This window comes from Camelus bactrianus, chromosome 27, assembly GCF_048773025.1.
Source record: "Camelus bactrianus isolate YW-2024 breed Bactrian camel chromosome 27, ASM4877302v1, whole genome shotgun sequence".
In the NCBI taxonomy this organism is placed as follows: domain Eukaryota; kingdom Metazoa; phylum Chordata; class Mammalia; order Artiodactyla; family Camelidae; genus Camelus; species Camelus bactrianus.
This window is the reverse complement of record NC_133565.1, coordinates 30,371,154-30,390,836: the sequence shown is the minus strand read 5'-3', so window position 1 is coordinate 30,390,836 and position 19,683 is coordinate 30,371,154. Positions and strand designations below refer to the sequence as shown.

General features: G+C 46.5%; 1 protein-coding gene, 1 non-coding gene and 1 pseudogene across 2 annotated transcripts; 2 read left to right on the top strand and 1 right to left on the bottom strand.

Annotated features, from left to right (window-relative positions):
* Positions 1-1,563: 1,563 nt before the first annotated feature.
* Positions 1,564-2,711, top strand: LOC105069254 (relaxin-3 receptor 1-like). The gene is made up of 2 exons (XM_045516701.1): positions 1,564-2,369; positions 2,450-2,711. Exons 1-2 carry the CDS (start codon positions 1,564-1,566, stop codon positions 2,709-2,711), a joined length of 1,068 nt encoding a protein of 355 aa, XP_045372657.1.
* Positions 2,712-5,555: 2,844 nt separating this feature from the next.
* LOC105069142 (small ribosomal subunit protein eS26 pseudogene) lies at positions 5,556-6,272 on the bottom strand (annotated as a pseudogene).
* Positions 6,273-17,586: 11,314 nt separating this feature from the next.
* TRNAK-CUU (transfer RNA lysine (anticodon CUU)) lies at positions 17,587-17,659 on the top strand. Its single transcript has one exon. It is a non-coding gene; the product is annotated as a tRNA-Lys (tRNA).
* Positions 17,660-19,683: the final 2,024 nt, after the last annotated feature.

Genomic DNA, 19,683 nt, shown 5'->3' with positions numbered 1-19,683 from the left:
TGCCCCCCACACTGTCCCGGTGGGCCTCAGTCAGCGCCGGCCCTCCCTGTCTGAGCTCTCCCATGACCTGTGAGCTCCCCGGGGTAGGACTGATGCTGGTCCAGCTCTGTCTCCATTGCAAGGCCTATCAAATGCTGCGCCCAGGATGGCAACGTCCTGCAGGCCTTCATGCCATGGTTCTTTGTTGACCACCCACCACAGGGGATGAATACGAGAAACACGTCCCCGCTTTCATCAAACTAACTTTCTGGTGGAGGCAGATTTAAAAAATGCCAACAAATACGTAAATTCTAACTGTGACAAGTGCTAAGAGTAAAACAGAGTGATCATACAGCAGTGAGGACTAATGAGCTACTGTCACACTCTACAGTATGGCTGAACATCACAGGCACACGCAGCCAGACACTAAAGTGCACACGTGTGTTTCCATTCAGCTGAAATACAAAAACAGGCCAAACTAATCTGTGCTATTAGAAGTGAGGGTAGTGATTACCTTGGGAGGAGGCAGGCCGGCTAAAGGGACATGAGGGGGCTTCTGAGGATGCTGCTCATGTTCTGTTTCTTGATATGGGTGCTGGTTACATGGGTGTGTTTGGTCTGTGAAAACTCATCAAGCTGGACACTTACGCTACATGGGCATGTGCGTATGGACTGCATTAAGCCCAGGGAGTATTGTGAACAGCTCAAAAGCCACCTCCTCTGAGAGGCTTCCAGCTCCACTCCCCACCCCCTCACCCCGCCCTGCCCCCCTAGCTTTAGACCCTACTCCATGCAAGCTCAGGAGGGGCCCCGGCCTGGCCATGGACTCACAACGCTGGTCATCCGTTAGGATATCTCCCCTGGCTGCTCCTGACTTAAGTGCCTCTCAGTCCCCAGCCCAGGTGCAGGCTCCTGGCCTTGCAAAGGTCTCAGGCATTTAGAGAACATTAAGAACAAAGTGGGACTGGGGATAAGGGGTACCCAACTCCAAAGCCTTTCTCTGTGGGAAGAGAAATGCCCTTACCAAAAGAAGGTAGGAGTGCGGGTCGGGGGCGGGTCGCGATTCAAGGGAGAAGGGTTGGAGGCCAGAGGGTCTGCCAGGCCCTGACGTCTGGTCTTGAGCAACCCTCTGCGGTCTCCTGTTGGCTATCTCGGAGGTGGAGGAGTTCGCTGCTTCCTGAGGCGAAATTTGTCTGATCCCCCTTCTCCAGCCCCAAGTGTTCGGAGCCGCTGCGAGAGGCGTTCTGTTGCTAGGGCTGCGTCTTCACACAGCCACCCGCAGTCGCAGCCCTGCGCCCACGTGAATCGCAGAAGCCATTTCCCGGGTCGCGATTTCCTGGCCCCCATCCTGGCGGAGGGTCCTCAGTTCACAGAGAAATCAAAGGTGAAGAAGCAGCCCATAGAAATAAGCTGGGAAAGTCTTAGGGCGGGGCACGAGTGCAGCTGGCCAATCGCCGACCACTGGGGCGGCCTCCTCGGCCCTTTAAAAGTGCTGCCACCAGGTACCGAACATCCCTAGTCCTCTCAGCCCGGCCGCTAGCGTCGGAGCGGACCTGTGCGGACCACTGCGCACCACCGAGGCCGATGGCATCAGACACAGGCAGCTGCCGCATCGCCCGCGTCGTCGGAGCCGTGCTCTCCCTGAACTGGCTGGGAGGCGCGTCGTCCCGGCTGCCCTCTAACAGTTCCGTGGGCAACGGATCCGAGAGCACTAGCCAGGTCTGGGGTCCCCGCAGCCTGGACGGCCTGGAAGGGGTGGCAGGAGCGGCCGCGGCGCTGGCGCCGCGCACGCTAATCGCGGGCACCTACCTGGCCCTGTGCACTATCGGGCTGGTGGGCAACGTGTTGGTGCTGGTCCTGGTGCGGTCTCAGCAGCGGCGCCGCGGGTCGCTGCTCAATTGCTTCCTCCTCAACCTTGCAGCCACCGACCTGCAGTTCGTGCTGACGCTGCCCTTCTGGGCCGTGGGCGTGGTGCGCGACTTCAGCTGGCCCTTTGGGGGTGCCATGTGCAAGGTGGTGCTGACGCTCACAGTGCTAAACATGTATGCCAGCAGCTTCTTCCTCAGCGCCATGAGCGTGGAGCCTACTGCGCGGTGGCGAGCGCTGCTCCCCAGCCGGCCCGGCACCCCATGGGCTGTCTGCGTGTGCTGCCTGCTCTGGGCCACGGCAGTCCTGGCCACAGCGCCCACCGCCCTGTTCGCCACAGCGGCCAGCGTGGGGGGCGAACGCTTGTGCCTGCTGCGCTTCCCCGACGGCTGTCCCAACTGGCTGGCCTTATACCATCTGCAAAAGATCGCGGTGGCCTTTGTGCTGCCGCTGGCCACGCTGGGCACCTGCTCGCTGCTGCTTCTGCGCTTCCTGCGGGGTGGCGCGCACGCTAGCCGTCGGGGGTCAGGCCCCGAAGACGTTCCCAGGTTACCCGCGTGCTGGCCTGTGTGCTGCTGGCCTTCGTGCCCTGCTGGCTGCCCAGCCAAGCGCTCACGCTCTGGGGGGTGCTGATTAAGCTGAACGCAATGCCCTGGGACCGCGCCTACTTCCTGGCCCAGGTCTACCTCTTCCCGGTGTCCATCGGCCTGGCACACTTCAACAGCTGCCTCAACCCGCTGCTCTACTGCCTGCTGCGCCGCGACTTCCGCCAGGGCCTACGAGAGCTGTGCGGCCGGGCCAAGCGCCCTGCGGATCTCGGACCTGGCTCCGACAGCCGCGCCCCAGTTACCGCGCTCTTTGACTAGGCCTGAACCTGGAGAAGCACATCTCTCAGTAAGGACCACCCGTCGCTACCAAGAGTGATGGGGCAGATTATGGCACTTGGGATGGGGGTGATGATGTCAAGGAGCAATGCCTGACTTCAGGGCCTCTGTTCTGGGTTCAATTGGAGGGGCAGGGTTGGCCTGTTGGCGGTGGAGATTACTTAAGACTTAGAGTTGGCCACCAACCTTCTGTGTGACTCAGAGTGCCTTCCCCCCTGGCCTCAGTTTCCTCATTTCTACAAGGGGAGGTGAGGATTAGATGAGCCCTGGGAACCCTGTGACATCCAGCCCTTTGATCCTCCTGGCACAACCTCTGTAAAAAGTGTGAGCTCCATTCATTGCCCTTCGAAGGACTTAATCTGACTCCTGCTTTGTGTTTCCCTTCTGTTTCTATAAAGGGGTTGTGAGAGGGGGGTCTGAGCCATTTTTCAAAACCTAGAGTGTTGGGAGTTTGGGCGTAATGGTAGCCCTTCATGGCTCAAGATTTCTGAACTTTCATCCGCAAGTCCTGCCTCCTTCTTGTTCTCTCTAGATCCTGGGGGCTTGGCTGACCTTAACGTCACTCATCCAACAGTATGTTATGGCTCTGGGTGTGCTAGCTGTTGCATGAAAACTGGCTGCAAGGAGCAGCCAGAAGGCCTGAAGCTGTGCAGCTTGGTGGGGGGAAGAGAGCAACAACAGTGGCCTGAGTGGCCACATAGGGCAGAACTGGGACCTGTGGGTGAGAAGTCATGGGAAGCAGATTTCCATCCCTCCTTATGACAGACCTTTCCTGTTTTTGAGCACCTGAGCTTCATGAGGTAGTGAGCTTTCTATCCTTGGAGATATTCCAGCAGAGACTGATGGAGACAGAATTGAGGCATCAGGCAGGAGTGTGGAGTTGCTAGATGATTTCAGCAATCCCTTGTAGCCTGGAGGCCCTGTAACTGATACGGGACAGGTGGGAGTACATCGTAAGCGTTTGCATGATGTAAGCCTTAGCAATCAGCATCTTCTCCCCAAATGCATCCCGAAGGTAAATCAAAAGGCAGCTGACTTAAATCCCTTCTCTGGTGAGCAGCATTTGATTCTCATATTGTTACAGAGCCACCATAAAGCATTCTCAGCACACATCAATTGAGATTAGGTGGTCAGAGGTCAGAATTTGTATCTGCATCCTTGCAAAGACTTGCTCATAAGTTTCATGCCTGATGCTTCTGATGGAGGAAGACTTGATGCTTGAAGGTAGAGGAAGAAACCTATTCCCCCTGCCTGGTGTCAAGCCAGGAGCCCACGCAGGACGTCGGGTCAACTCAAATGTCTACAGATTTATCATCCCAGAGCAGCCGGAAGTTGAGGGGGTGGCCCACAGCCAGTGCCTGATGGAATGAGAGTCCCTGGGCCTCATGGTATGGGACAGTGACAAGTATTATTCCTCCAAAGTACAATACAGGAGAATCTATATTCCTTGGGACACTTGCCCACTTAAAAAGAAAACAATATTTTGGAAAGTAAAGATCTGCAGTGATTCATTGGTAGCTCCAAGCCTTGATTATTTTTCTCGGTGTTATTTTAAAAAATGGGTCATTTGCAGCTCGTTTCTCTTTCATCTGCAGAGGACTGTGTTTTGTGGGGGCAACAGGAGAGAGAAGGAGCCCCTACTGCAGTTTTCTCCTGTCTTCCTGCAGCCCATCCATGGCAGCAGCCCTAAGAACTAACAGGGTGGGAACACAGGGTGCTCCCCCAAGAGGACACGAGACCTGTGTGGGAGCTGCAAGTGCTCTGAATCAGAAACAATGGCTTACTGAATAGAACCTGAGAGCAATAGTCATCTCTAAACTCATTCTGTTCAAAGAATATTGTAGAAAGTTACACTAATGACCCCACAAATACCATGTAGTGGACCCCAGGGTGTAGGAGGCAAAGACATTCAACTTGGAGTCAGCCTGGTCAGAAGTCCTTGCTCTGCCTTGCTGTGTGACCTTAAACAAGTCACTTTGTCTCTCTGAATCTCGGGTTTTTCATCTATAAAATGAGCAGGTTGTGCATTTCCCAGATCAATGATTAATTTTTACCCCTCTGTGTTCTCTTCTAATTGCTCTTCACTTGCAAACTATCTTTAGGGTCATTTCTCACCACAAAATAGTTCCTTTAACTCTCATTCTTGTGAACTATTTCCTTTATTGAGGACAGGGTGAACTTTTACTGGTTCTTATTATAAAAGGATCATGTTGCTCACCCAGAAGAGGACTGAGGCTCCTGTGGAGGGAGGGTCAGATCAAATATTCATATTGGGAGTCTCAGACCGTGTGTTCCACTCTGAGCAGGCACTCTTGAGGCTTTTTATTTTGCAGCTGCCTTGTGTGTGGAAACAGGACCCAGTCAAGACAGCGACCAGTCAAGGATGCATTCAGCACGGTCCTGACCCTAGCACTGGGGGGGACAGTGAGGAGGAAGGCACGGGGGACAGGGCATTCTGAGAAGACTGCCTGGAAAGGGTGAGCTAGAAAAGTGAATTGTCAGTCGATGTCGAGAAGAGGGACATGAGGGAAATGAATACACAGATGTGCAGACTAAATGAGATTTCTAGGGGAAAGAACAAACCCCAGTGCTCGTAGAGCAAGGAGAGCAACAAGCTGGCATTTGCTGAGCACGTGACAGTGAGGCAGGCACAGCGCTTTGTGTATGCTCGGTCCTCACAAAGGATTTTGAGGTGTGCAGTATTATTCACACTGTTCAGAGGAAATGAAGGCTCAGAGAGGTTAGAGAATTGCCTGAGGTCACACAGCTTGTGAAGTGGTATAGCAAGCATTTCAGACTGCAGCTTCCTAATTCCAAAGTCCAAGCTTTTTTTTTTTTTAAAGTATAATTTCCATTTTATTTAGTCTTTTCTTTTTCAAAGAACAGTATTTCTTCAGTCATTAAGGACTTAGTTCCTTACATGGGCTTTGGTGGAGGTCATGGGGCAGCACCTGCAGGTCTAAATCTGGGCGGAGGTGTTCGGTCCTTCCCGGCTTCGCAAGAACGATCCCTGACTACCTTGCTGTGAATGGCACAGCTCACGCAGTAATGTAGTTTCACACACAGCTTGGGAAGCACATAGGCGTCGAAAACGCTTGCTTCGGAAATATCCCTGATGGCTGCGGCTTCTACTATGTTTCGAATAATGAACTTCTTAATGGCCTTGTCCTTGGGCACACATCTGGCACAGCTGGTGCAGCGAATAGGCTGCACATGGCCACGGCCCTTTTTGGCGCAACCATTGTTCCTTCTTTTCTTGGTCATTTTGGAAGCGAGAACGCAAGAGAGCCAAAGTCCAAGCTTTTAATCGCTATTGGCTCATCTGCCAGGTGTCAAGAAGGGGGGTAAAATGCTCAAAGAGGCCAAATGACAACTTGTGTCCTGGGAACAGAGGTGACAGAGGAACCAAATGCCTGCAAAAGAACAGGTGGTCTGAATGAGTGAATGGAGGCTGGGGTGACCAGGTGTTGGATGCTGCAGGGGAGGGGAGGGGAAGGGAGGGTGACAGCCTGAATGAATAACAAGGACATCTGATATTGTCATTATCCCAGCACACTGCAGCCCTCTCAGTGGCCTGTGGGAGAGAGGTGTGAGGGGATGCTCGGGCTTGGGCGGGGGAATATAGCTGTGGATCCTGCACCAGGTGCGAGTGGGTGCATGGCTGGAAGACATTTCAGGCTGCAGAGAGGACAGCCCCTCAGCCTCGGCAAGCTTTCTCTCCTGAAGAGGGCAGGACACTTCCCTGCGCCCCCACCCTGAGCCAAACAGCTTCCCTTCTGACCCTTGCCACTTCTGTCTTCTCCCCTCAGGACAGAGTGGCAGGTGAGCCTTTCTTTATCTTACAAGTCACCTCACTCCCAGGTCCTCCATGGAGACTTCCAGGTGTTGGAACCTCAGGCAGATGTTCTAGACTTTGCCCCCATCCCAGCCTGCCCTCTGCCACTCCCTCGTCCTACCCTGTGCCCCTCCCTTGTGTGCGCTGAGCCCTGTCTCTACTTTGGCTCTTAGCTCTCCAGGCTGCTGGCTTCCCTGCAGTTCCTCTGCCCACCTTGGAGGACAAGGGCAGGCACACAGGTCCTCCTGGTCCCCTACACAGTGCTCTGTTTGTGAAGGATAGCAAACTGAATGCTGAGTGGGTCTCCATTTCTTCTTCAGTTAAAAACTGTAAATATCTGTGTCTGATTCTTGCTTGTATTGCTTCCAAGGTAGACTCTCAATAAACGTTTGATGAATGAGTGAACACAGTGTGTATGTCCTCACTCTCCTGTCAGCCTGTGTATGATGTGGTCTTTCGTCTCTTTTTCCCTTCCTTCAGCCTGAGCAGGGTCTTCTAAAGCCTCCCCCTGGTTCCATAAGACTGTTCCTAAAATCCAAGCTCCTGTGGCCCAGGCCAGCTGGCCTAGGCCTTCTCTGGAGCCCACCTTTGTTCAGCCTGTTACAGTCTTCAGACCTCCTTTATGTCATCATCTCCATTCATCCTCACAGCATCCCTGGGAACCAAGACACATTATTCCCATTTCATGGAGGAGCAAACTGAGGCTCCAAGCAGAGAAGTAGCATATAGCCAACCAGCAATAGAACAGACACAGTCCCAGGCCCGCCACCCTGCCTGCCTCTAATAGGAGTTGTCAGCTAGAGTTAATCAAGACAGAAATGAGATGAGTGAACGTGGAGACGGCTCATGGCTTGCTACCTTCCACAGCTGTTTTATCTTAATAGGAGCTGAGAGGGTGACTGTCCCAGAGGCCCCTGTAGATGTGGGGGTTGCAAGAGGAGGGTGGCCTTGGGCTAAAAGCAGACTTCAAGACACTGTCTAAGAAATGGAGTCTGACCATTGAACTATACGAGGCCACCCTTGGCTGAATTCTAACCTCCTGGGAAATGGTGGGAGAGGCTAGATGGGGAAAGTCAGATTCTAGCAGCTGGAGGAAAGGAGGGGAGGAGAGAAGCTAGATACTGCCAACGTAGTCTGCTCTTGCAAAGGGCCTCGTGATGGAGGTGAGAGGGTGGGAGGTCACAAAGGGCTGTGAGGGAAGCCAGTGGTCCTTTAGATGTTGGTGGGAGGGAGCCAGAAGAGCAGTGGAGGAGAGAGGAGGTAATGGAGGAGTGAGAGCTTGTGGGGGTGACAGGGTCCAGAGTCACTGTGGGGTGGTGATTGGCTGCAGACAGCATGACCCTCAAGGTCGACAATCATATTTGAAAGCAAATGCTGCTATGAATTGTGTCCCCGCAAGAAGGTATGCTGAAATCCAACTCCAGGTACCTGTGAATGTGACCTTATTTGGAAATAGGGTCCTTGCAGAGGTGATCGAGCTAAGATGAGGTCACTCTGGATTAGGCCTGGCTCTAAATCCAGTGCCTGGTATCCTTATCAGAGGGTCACATGAAGACAGAGAGACACACAGATAGGAGAATGGCATATGAAGATGGAAACAGAGATTGGAGTGATACATGCACAAGCCAGGGACAGGCAGCAATGCCCACATGCTGGAAGGGGCAAGGAGGGAGCCTTCCCTGGAGCCTTCCAAAGGAGGTGGCCCTTCGACACCTTGATCTCAGACTTCTAGCCTCCAGAACTGTGAGAGAACACATTTCTGTTGTTTTAAGCCACCCCAGTTGTGCTAATTTGTTATGGCAGCCCTAGGGAACTAAAGCAGATGTCCTATGGGCTGAGCTTGCAGACGGAGGGGGGTTGGGGGGAGGTGCTCAGCCTCTGGCTGAAGTCTGCAGCCCTCGCTCCTTCCTTCCTGCCTCCCTGGTGACCAGTGGCCTGGGCAGGTTAGCAGCATGGGACCCACCCCACATGGTCTAACAAGGAGCCGCAATAGAGGTTTGGGGGTTAGGGGGGCTGGCATTGAGTTGGGGAGGACAGGCAGTGTGAAGGTGAAGGGGGCACTGGTTACAACAGAGGTAGAGTGACATGCAGGAAAAAACACAGGGGCATTTCTGGGCTGTGTGACCTCTGAGCAGGTCATCTGACCTCCCTGGGCCTCAACCGCCCTCAACGATAATTGAGACCATGCTCTTGCATCACTGGCACTGAGCCTCCCATGTGGTACGTTCCCAATAAATGGTAGTTCTTATTACCTTATGTTCTCATTCTGGCCGTGAGGATCAGTTTCACATTCAGCAAACATTTCTTGAAGGCTGACTGTGTGTCAGGCCCTGTGCCAGCTCCAGGAACAAGGACAGACACACGCACACACAGACACACACAAGCAATTTCTGGCCAGAGGTTGTCAGACTGGATTTTTAAAATAACCCCACAATCCAGCTTTATGCTGTTGACACAGCCACACCTAAACATAAGGGCAAAAGCAGGTTAAAAGTAAAAAGGATAGAAAATGGCACACCAAGCAAATATGAATCCAAGCAAACACAAGTGCTGTACTGTTCCACTGGTGCAGCATTGTTAACATCAGAAACAGGTGTCTGAAGGAATAAAAGCATTATTAGAGATAAAGAAGATTGTTATATAATGATATAAAATTACAATTCTCCAGCAAGATATTTGAAAACGTTTAGTTTATATTCACTAAATGGAAGAGCCTCAAATTATGTAATGTAAAAACTGATAGAATCAAAAGGGAGAAATGGATAAATCCATGATCATGGTGGTAGATTTTTAACACACTTCTCTCAGTAATTGAGAGTTCAATAGATTAAAAACGATTAGGGTATAGAAAATGCCAACAACACAATTAACAAGCTTGACCAAATGGATATGTATAAAACCCTGCACCCACCAGTAAGAGAATATATATTCTTTCCAATGTTCATGAAATATTTTTTAAAAATTGACCATGAACTACCATAGGACAACTTTCAACAACAACTAATGAATCCCTACTATATAGACCTATAGTTTCCAGTCAGTCCAATTAAGTTGGAAGTCAATAACTAAATTAAGAAAACAAAATCCTCACGTTTGAAGAAAAGTTTCTAAATAATGCAAAAACTACATCACAATGGAAGCTGGAAAACATTTAAAATCGAGTCACGAAAATATGAATAGCTAACGTTCTTTGTTTGCTGTGAGTCAGGCCTAAGCCAGATGCCTGTTTTTAGGATCCCTTTGTTTCTTATGTTCTGCAGTTTTAGTGCAATGTGTCTAGGTATGGATTTCTTTTGTTTATCTTCTTGTTTATCTCTTTACCATTGATTCTGCTTCTTGAAGCTGAGAATTCATGTCTGCAATACATTCTGAACAATTATTGGTAATGATCTCTTCACATACTGCTTCTCTCCATTTTCTCTTTACATCTTCTGGAACTCTGATCAAATGTGGGTTATACCTTCTCATTCTATTCTCCCTATTTCATAATCTCTTTATTATATCTTCTATCATTCTTCTTTTTGAACTATATTCTGCGTAATTTCTTCAGACCTATCTTCCAGTTCACTTATTCTCTATTTAGCTGTATTTAACCTGCTGTTTAACTCTTCATTGACTTTTTAAAATTCTTTAGTGTTTTTTATCTTTTATGGTTGTTCTATTTTTTTTTGTTTTTCCAACTTTCCTGATAATTTGTGATAGTCTTTTGCCCCTCACTCATACTTTCAAGTAGGTTTTTTATTTCTTTATTAAACAAAATTATTTTATAGTTTGTATTATCATTAAACAAAATTATTTAATAGTTTGTATCTTATAATGATTATAGCTTAAGTATTTGTAGGCATTTGTGTCTCCTGATTTTTTACTTAAGGTGCCTTTTTATGTCCTGTATTATGTCATTTCCGATTGTGAGCTCATTTCAGAGACACTGCACATGTAGGAATTCCTTGCAATCTGGATTGAAAATGCTCTTCTCTAGACAGATTTGTATTTGCTGTGCCAACTAAAATTAAAATATTCCTTGAATTGTTTTGGACCATATGTTTAGTATATGAAGTATATATTTTAGGCCCCCAAAACCATGAAGAAAGCCATACTGCCATTATGAATTCTCAGAAGGAGATATTCTCTCACTCCGCCCAGAGTTAAGATTGAAAAAACACATTTACGTGCTCTCTGCCTTTGCAGGTTGGGTTTTCCTTAGTTACCTTTTCACTGAGGGTATGATATTATAGCAGTTCCAGTCTTGTTCCTTGACTACACTTTGCCCTGGCCCTAGGCTTTGCTTCCCCAGACCAGCCATGATTTTAAGAGGATATTTTTAGAGTTTTATAGCAAAGGGATTTTTTTCAGACTATCTGCTCTACCTTGACAGAAAGGGAAGCACATTTCCAGTTTTTAGCACAGCATTTAACATATAATAGATCAACAAATATTTAAGTGACTAAATAAGTTTTAGATATTAGGAGGCTGTGGGTATAAGAAGGGATATGACTTGAACGAGAGCACAAAGGAAAACTGTTTGGGGGCAGGGAAGATGGCAGCTGGTCTCCTTGTTCTTCTCTCTGAATTGTGCTAGCTTTGCCATGTTTGCCACACTCAACCATGTGGCTTTCGGGAGAGATGGTAGTGTGTGCTGGAAAGTGCACTGGCCTGAAGGGGCTCTGAGTTCTGAGTCCTAAATCTGCCAAGTCCAACCTTCTGTGAGAAATGTGGGCACTTTCCATTGTTTCTCCAGATTAGGGACATTTTGTCCTTTAGACACAGTGCCAAGTCCTTTAGACATATTGCAAGAATGCTTAAAAAAAAAAGAAGCTTATGAATGGATGTGTGAGTACATAAACATCTAAAGGCATAACACTACATCAATTCAACTCATATAGGATTTTTGATGAACTTTTGTATTAAAATATAACATTAACATAAAAAAGCACAAAATCATTAAGTGTTTGATTCAGATTTTCACAAAGTGTATACACTAAGCCAGCACCCAAATTAAGAAAGAGAAAGTGACCAATGTCTCTGAAGGCCCTCTCATGCCCTCTTCCATTGCTACTTTCCCCAGATGTGACCACTATTCTGTCTTCTATCTCAGATGCTTTTTGTATTTTATCCAGCTTTCCTAGTAGATCTTGGCAGGATAGTTGGTCTGCTACAAGATAGCACAACATAGCCAGAAATAGGAATCTTTGCCTTCCTCAACTCGTACAGTTTTCTAAAATGTTAACATGTTTGATATGGGGTTTGGGTGCAGACTCCAATAATAAGTGTATTGATAGCTTCAGATATTTTTTTACTGTGGTAAAATATATATAAAATAGTATTTATTGCTTTTACCATTTACTAGTATACCATTCAGAGACAATAAATATACTCACAATGTTGTGTAACTGTTATAACAGTTTATACCCAAAACTTTTTCATCATCCCCAACCAAAGCTCCATACTCATTAAACAGTACCTCTCCCTTCCCTGCTCCCCCAAGCCCCTGGTAACCTCTTTCTGTCTATGAATTTGACTATTCTAGAGAATATAAGTGGAATCATACAATATTTACAGTATTGCTTCTGTGTCTGGCTTATTTCACTTAGCATAATTTTTTTTTCTTTTTTTTCACTTAGCATAATTTTTTAAGGTCCATCTACGCTGTAGCATATGTCAAAATTTCATTCCTTTTTATGATTGAATACTATTCCACTGTATGCATATACTATATTTTGTTCATCCACTGATCTGTTGCTAGGCAATTAAGTTGTTTTCATCTTTTGGCTATTGTGAATAATGTTGCTATGAACACTGGTGTGCAAGTGTCTGTTCAAGTCTGAGATTTTAAAATGGCCCTATAGGGACCTATTTCCTCCTTTGTAAATGAGCAATTGGGCGACTTCCAGCTCTAAGGCTCCATGCAATGAACTGTCTCCCAAAAGGACTTAGAGGGCTGGGAGGTCAAAGGTACATACATGCCAGTGACCTGCCTTCCACCCCCAAGAATGTCAGGGCTTCTCATGTGCCCACTGCCTTGGGCCCATGGCACTGTGTGTGGTATGGCTGGAGCCCCTCCCTCCACAGCTGCAGTCCTAGGGAGACAGGACAGTTTCTGGGGAAGAAGTGTTCCAATGGAGCCTGGCAGCCTGGTCTGATCCACCAGATCAGGTGCTAATTCCTTGAGGACTGGGGGTCTCAGGGTAGGGGGTTCCTAGCCAGGGGCTGGCACAGGAGGGGATGTCTTTGGGAGAGAGGCATGGGCACCTGCTCTCACCCTTGGTGGCAGGAGCCTCAGAACCCAGCTAATCCCCACCAAGCCTGAGATGGCAGGAGGGCAGGGAGGCCTGTCCCCACCACTGACCCAAACCTGGGAGGTTCAGTGACTGACTCCCTCTGTTCCAGTTTTTGCTTGAAGTCCAGATTTCTGGTTCTTTTTAAAATAAAATTAGAAGAACTGGCGGTCCTCGGCCTGCATGCCTGGCAGTGGCTGCCCCTTTAAGGCACAAAGCCTCAGACGTAAAACCTGTAGTCTCACAGGCATCCCCAGGCCCTTCACTTATCTGACTGGCCCTGTAGTCTCAGTCAAAGTCAGACTTGGTCACCGGAGCCCTTTCAACTATACTTTGATCCCTTTTCAACCAACCAAGGAATGCTTCCTAAGCCCCAGGAAATGAAAGGTCAGATTTAAGAACATAGCTGACTGGTGCATGATGGCTAAAGCAGGGGTGCTGAAGCCAGACTTCCTTATCCAAGTTCCAGCTCTATGATTTGGTGGGCTGCACCCCACAGGCCTGCAAGCCTTGTAATTGCCCAGCTGCAAGACCAAGTAAAGAGCCCAGAGACACAGACAGAGATATCAGACATAGGGAATCTCACACGTCTGAAGCAAAGGTCCTAGAGCTACACCCCACTGTGCACTGCAGACAGGGCATGGCAGAGGTCTTCACAACTCGGGGGAGAAGGAGGCTGCCATTTAAAGTGGGAACCATGTCAGGTCGGCTCATCAGTTACCAGGGAAACCAGCGGGTGGGGCAGGGAGGCAAGCATGTAGGTAGTTACTGATTAAACCCTATGATGAAGAGTATTGGATAGTCATGTGAGTAAGCAGGGACCAATCAAGCAGGGGATGTATAGGGAGCAAGAGAACAGCCATCTTGAATGGCCTGACCATACAGATTCATTAGCTGTCAGTCTTTGAGCAAGTTACTTAACTACTCTGTGCCTCAGTTTCCTTTTCCTTATGATGATAATAACAAAGACACTTTCCTCCTAGGATTGTTATGAGGCTGAAATGAGTCAACACAAATATAGTGCTTAGGAAAGTGTCTGGGTCATGGAAAATGAGAAGGGGTGCAAACATAGCAGTTATGGCACGTGTAACCAGAGGCCTTGAAGGTTCCCCAGCACCAGCTTGCAGCACAGGTATGTGTCAAGCCCAGCTCTCCTACTTGTTAGTTGTGTGGTCTTGGACAAGTTGTTTAACCCAGCAGAAGGTCTTTTCAGAACTTGGAAGCGCTCCACAGAGTGGAGACTCCTTAAGTGGCAGATATTACCATGAAGGGCTTGCTAAATGCTCTTGGCTCACTTCCACAGCATTCACGAGCCCCTCTGCCCACTCCTTTCGGGGTTGGGGGATGGATATTGATCTGGAAGACTGGGAGATTTAGCTGAAAAGAACAAAGAGGCTCTGCTGGGTACAATGGCACCACTGTGAGCACGCGGGGCTCACAATTTCCTTTCTGTCCTTTCAACCTGCAAGGATGCCATTTGGGGCCTGGGTGGGAAGGGCGTGGGAGCCCATCCAGAGTCTACCAGCTGGCCTCAGGGAAGGTCAGGGAAGGTCAGGGAAGCACAGGACGCCAGAGGAGCCACAGCCCTGCAAGGTCTTTGTGTGTCAGCCTCCTTGTTATGTAGATGAAGAATCTAGAGCCCAGAGCAGGAAAGAGACTTGCTGACAACACTGAGCAAATCACAGGCAGGAACCAGGCCTCATACAAGGGGCAGCAGAAGCCCCACTGCTCTGGGTCTTATATACCCAGGGGCATTTTAGACAGTGTTCAGACATTTGACCTTTTCTCCAAATGAAGTTGTATATTCTATCATTAAACACACTGACAAGATGCCAAAAGCAAACATTTATCCTGTAACTTAAATATTTAGAAGAAGTGCTCTTGGCATCCTGGAAATCTAAAAGTCCATGGCTTTGCTCTTTCTAGCTCAGCGTGGCTGGAACATCTAGTACAGGTGGGGGTCGCAGTGGAGGCCGGAGAGATAGGTTGAAGCAAGATCAGGCAAGACCAGGCAGGCCTTATTAAGGAGTATGTACTTTGGGCTTCATCCTGAGGCAGTGGATGACCTTGGAGAGTTTTAAGGGAAATAACTGAAAGATCAGGCTGGCTGCAAGGATCTCCCTAGATGACTGAGGAGTGTGGTTTAGTTTCTGCTGGTACCCAGAGGGAGGAGGGAAGGAGATGGGAGTACCAAGGTCTTCACCATTCGTATCTTAGCCATCTCCATGGTAACACTGGAAGATGGTACAATTCCTTTCAAGGAGATTTCCTTACTAAAATTTCAATTGTTTTTGTGTTTCAGGCTGGCCTAGACCCTGGCTTCATCCCTTCTTCCTGGACACTGAGTAGTTGAGGGAGTGGAGAAGGAAATGCTGGGGTAAGATGGTATAGGGCAGAGAAGCCCCATTTGTGCCACCAGCCTGTGCAGCCTTGGACACCCATCCTTCATCCTCTACCCCAGGGCCTCCCCAGGCCCAACATCTAGTGGATATCAAGTTGTGCTTTTGGAGAATAATAAAAGATTTTCTCCTTGTACTCTCTCAGTGAGACTCTCAGGAAGGGACCAGCACTTTTGTACACTGATTCATGAGCTCCTTAGAGACCTCCTTAAGCCCTCCCTTTCTTAGCCTTCGCTCTCTGCCCCCTTCTCTCCCTGCCCCCATCCCATATTTTGTAGATGAAGAAAAAGAGGCCTGCATTATGGAGGTGACTTACATAAAGGTTAAAATTCCAAAGGAACTTCCTCAAAAAATTACACATACAATTACCATATGATCCAGCAATTCCATTTCTGGATAAACATCCAAAAGAACTGAAAGCAGGGAATTGATATTTGTATATCAACATTCAGAGCAGGATTATTAACAATAGCCAAAAGGTGCAAGCAACTCAAATGCCTATCAACTGATGAATGGATAAACAAATTGTGGTATATTCATAAAATGGAGCATTTATTCAGCCATAAAAAGAGAGGAAATTCTGATACATGCTACAACATGAATGAACTTTGAATACATTATGCTAAGTGAAATCAGCTAGACACAAAAAGACAAATATTGTACAATTACACTTACATGAGGCACCTAGAGTAGTCAAAAATATAAAGAAAAAACACAGAATGGTGGTTACTAGGGGCTAAAGGGAGGAGAATAAGGAGGTGTTTAATGGGGACAGAGTTTCAATTTGGGAAGATGAAATAATTCTGGATTTGAATGGTGGTGATGGTTGCATAACAATATGAATGTACTAATGTCACTGAACTGTGCACTTAAGAATGGTTGAAATAGTAAATTTTATGCTATGTATATTTTATCACAATTTAAAAGAAAGAAGGATTCATAAAGACACACACACTCTTTTAAAAACTGTTTATCCAGAATGGTATCCAGTCCAGGATCACCTACTGCATCTGATTATTATGGCCCCTGTGTCTCTTTTAATCTAGCAAAAGTCATTTTAAAAAATATTATACTTACTTGTTGAAGACCCCAGGTCAGTTGTCCTGCAGAATTTCCCACTTTCTGATTTTGCATTATTGCTTCCTTGTGGTGTCACTCACCTGGTTCCTCATCCCTCTTTCTTTCCTGTAAACTGGAGTTAATAGCTAATGGTTGATAGATCCAAGTAAAATATTTTCGGCTAGAATAAATAATTACCGTTGATCTTCATAGTAGATCACTACTGAGGACATAATCTTGTTGAAAATTAGTAAACTACTAGCAAAACTCGGATTAATTTCTCAGTTCGGGTGGTGACAGCCTGATAACTCCTTTACACGGTTAGATTGCCCCCCTTGCATCTAGGAAGTAACCTGTATAGTGCTGCTTTGCCCCTGTGTGAATATCCAGTTCCTTACCCGCTATTAACGTAATGGTTTACCACAGTGGATAATCCTTCTTATAAAGGTTTGCCGATTTATGCTTTTCATAATCCTACATTTTTAGGCACTCTCTCATGAACTGGGACTATTTGGTCACTGGGAACTACAGTTCCTACTAGAAAAGCAGAATAAATCTTTAACTTTTTTCATTTTAGTGGGGAAAGGCTTGAAATAATGATCCCTTCCCACAAAGAGGTGCTATCAATATAATAAACGTCTTTAACTTTCAGTGTGTGAGCAAACGGCATATGGCGTTTTCAATTAATTTCTGAGACTGCATGAGCTTTTTACTTTTTTTTTTAAACTGGCTTTTTGCTAATCTTCTGTTGTCCGCACAATGGGACATGGCTTAGTGGAACCACCGTCGTGCCATAGAATAATGGCCAGAAAACTCAAACCACACGGGGCCGCGAGAGGCCAGCTGGCTGAACAGCTGTGCTTTGGATTCTGATCTTTTCTAGGGGGTACGCAGGACTCCGAAGCCTGCGTTCTAGTCGGCCGCGCAGGTGTCGAGAACATCCCCGGGCCCCTGAGCCGCAGTGGGTGAGCGCTCTGCCAAAGGGAATTTGGGAATAAAAAAGAGGCTCCCCGACGCTCACTTCCGTTCTCCCGGCGGGAGTTGGGGATCGCCTGCAGCAGCTCGATTTACCACTGACCACTAGAGGGCCATTTGTACATTTTACTAAGCAGTTAAAGTTTGTGCGCACAGAATCAGAAATGAAACACAATTTTGAGAGTAGTAGAGAAGAAAAGAAAACTTTACCCAAAAAATTCTGAGAAAAAATTTAAAGGTAAAATACATCTTGGAACAAGTTAGAATAATCTTATTACTTTGAGAAGACCTAGAAAAAAGGGATGCTTTCAGCAGCCCGGCTAGCTCAGTCGGTAGAGCATGGGACTCTTAATCCCAGGGTCGTGGGTTCGATCCCCACGTTGGGCGGCTTGAGAAATTATCTGTTTTCACTCTATTTGCTATTTTTATCTACGTTCATTAATTTTGATCCAGAAGTTCTTATTTTCAAACAGTTCAACACATTAAAAACTACTAGGACCCAACAAGTTACAAAAGGAATAGGGAACTATATTCGATATCTTGTAATCTTTAATGAAAACGAATATATGTATATACATACATGATTGGAACATTATGCTGTACACCAGAAATTGACACATTGTAACTGACTATACTTAAATTAAAAAAAAAATGTTTAAATGGAGCAATCAAACTAGAAAACAATTTCGTATTATAAATACACAATTAACGGTTATCAGTGTAGAAAATTATTTGTTACTGAATGGTCTATTTGAAAGGCAGTGGAATGCCGAAGGTTAGGAGATAGAAGGCATGAAAAATTAATGAAATTGTACTGTTCATAAATATTGCTGAAGTGATCTCTGTTGAAATGTTTGAAATGTGTATTTTTAACTTAAGGCTTTGCAATATTGAAAATCAGTTTGGAGATCAGCTCTGATTCACAGGGTTTACTATGCACATTAATTTCATACCCTTGAATTCCACGAAGTAAATTCATTTACTTTGTGCCTTTGGGAAGGGCTAGTGATTATTACAGGTTGTTAAAACCACTGTTAAGATTGTTTTAGTGATTGGCTAATGAGGTAGCTATTGTGAACAGACACAGGACTTTATATCCTTTTTTTCTAAGTTTGTGATTCAAATTGAAAATTCTTCTTGCATCCGTTTTGAAATCTCACAACATATCTCAAAGCAAATAAGTATCTTTTCTATCATATGTTTTCCTAAAATAACTCAATTTCTCAAGGCAAAACTGCTTTTATGTTCACAGCTACAAATTCTTTCCTTGTCATAAATATTTTCTGTCATTCCCAGCAATTCTCAAACATTCTCCACAATTACCATGTGTTATCATCACCAATTCAAGACACAATTTCAGACTTTGGAAGAAACACATGGAAAATTTCAGAATCAGAAATGAAGATCCCTAAATACTCCTATTATTACAAAGGAATAATCTCTGGTGATGAGAGGTAAAGTAGAATTTTTCAGAAAGCAAACTGCTGGAGGAAAAGCAAACTGGTAAATTGATGAGAAGTCAATGAAGATGCATTTACTTTTAAATACATATTCCATTTTAAATTGAAGATCAGTGTCATGGGTTGAATTTGTGTCCCCCTGAAATTCATATGTTGATGTCCTAACCCCTAGTACTTCACAATGTGAACTTATTTGGAAATAGGGTTGTTGCAGATGTAATCAGTTAAGATAAGGCCTTATCAGAGTAGAATGGGCTCTTAATCCAGTATGACTGGTGTCTTTTATAAAAAGGGGAAATACAGACACAGGCATGCACCGAGAAATGCACATTTGAACACATGGGAGAATGCCATGTGAAGAGAAGGCAGAGATCAGGGTGATGTGTTTATAAGCCAAGGAATGCCAAAGATTGCAGCAAACAACCAAAAGCTAGAGGAAAGCCCTAGAACAGATTCTCCCTCGCGGCATACAGAAAGAACCAACCCGACCAACACCTTGATCTTGGATGCCTAGCCTCCATGAGACAATACATTCGTCAAGCCATCCAGTTTACGGTACTTTGTTATGGTAGTGAGACAGACTGGGACCAGGGCTCTGGGACTCTTTGCTGCAATGATTGCAGCTGGACAAGTGTGTCTCCTCGAACAACAGCATACAAAGAACAACAAGATACAAAAAGGGTAACAACCCAGCTGCCACTTCTGAGCTGTCAGGAGCAAAAGCGGGGTGTTGGGCATGAACACTGCACCACAGCACAACCAAGCAGGTGGACCAACCTCCTAAGCCACCCCTCTGGCCTGACCCATAGATCTGCCCCTACCCTCACCCCATTTAAGGGACCAGTTCACCCCCATTCAGGGGCAAGGAAACTTGTTAACTTATTTTCACTCCTTTGTGGTGTAGCATGAGCCCAGTAAAGCTTTGCCTGAACTTCTTTTCTGGCCTGTCAC

What these genes read in the sequence shown, in the direction of transcription:
- LOC105069254 (XM_045516701.1), top strand. Translation starts at nt 1,564, where the DNA reads ATGGCATCAGACACAGGCAGCTGCCGCATCGCCCGCGTCGTCGGAGCC. An exon ending in GCGCACGCTAGCCGTCGGGG is followed by an intron (nt 2,370 to 2,449) that starts GTCAGGCCCCGA and finishes CTGGCTGCCCAG; the next exon opens with CCAAGCGCTCACGCTCTGGG.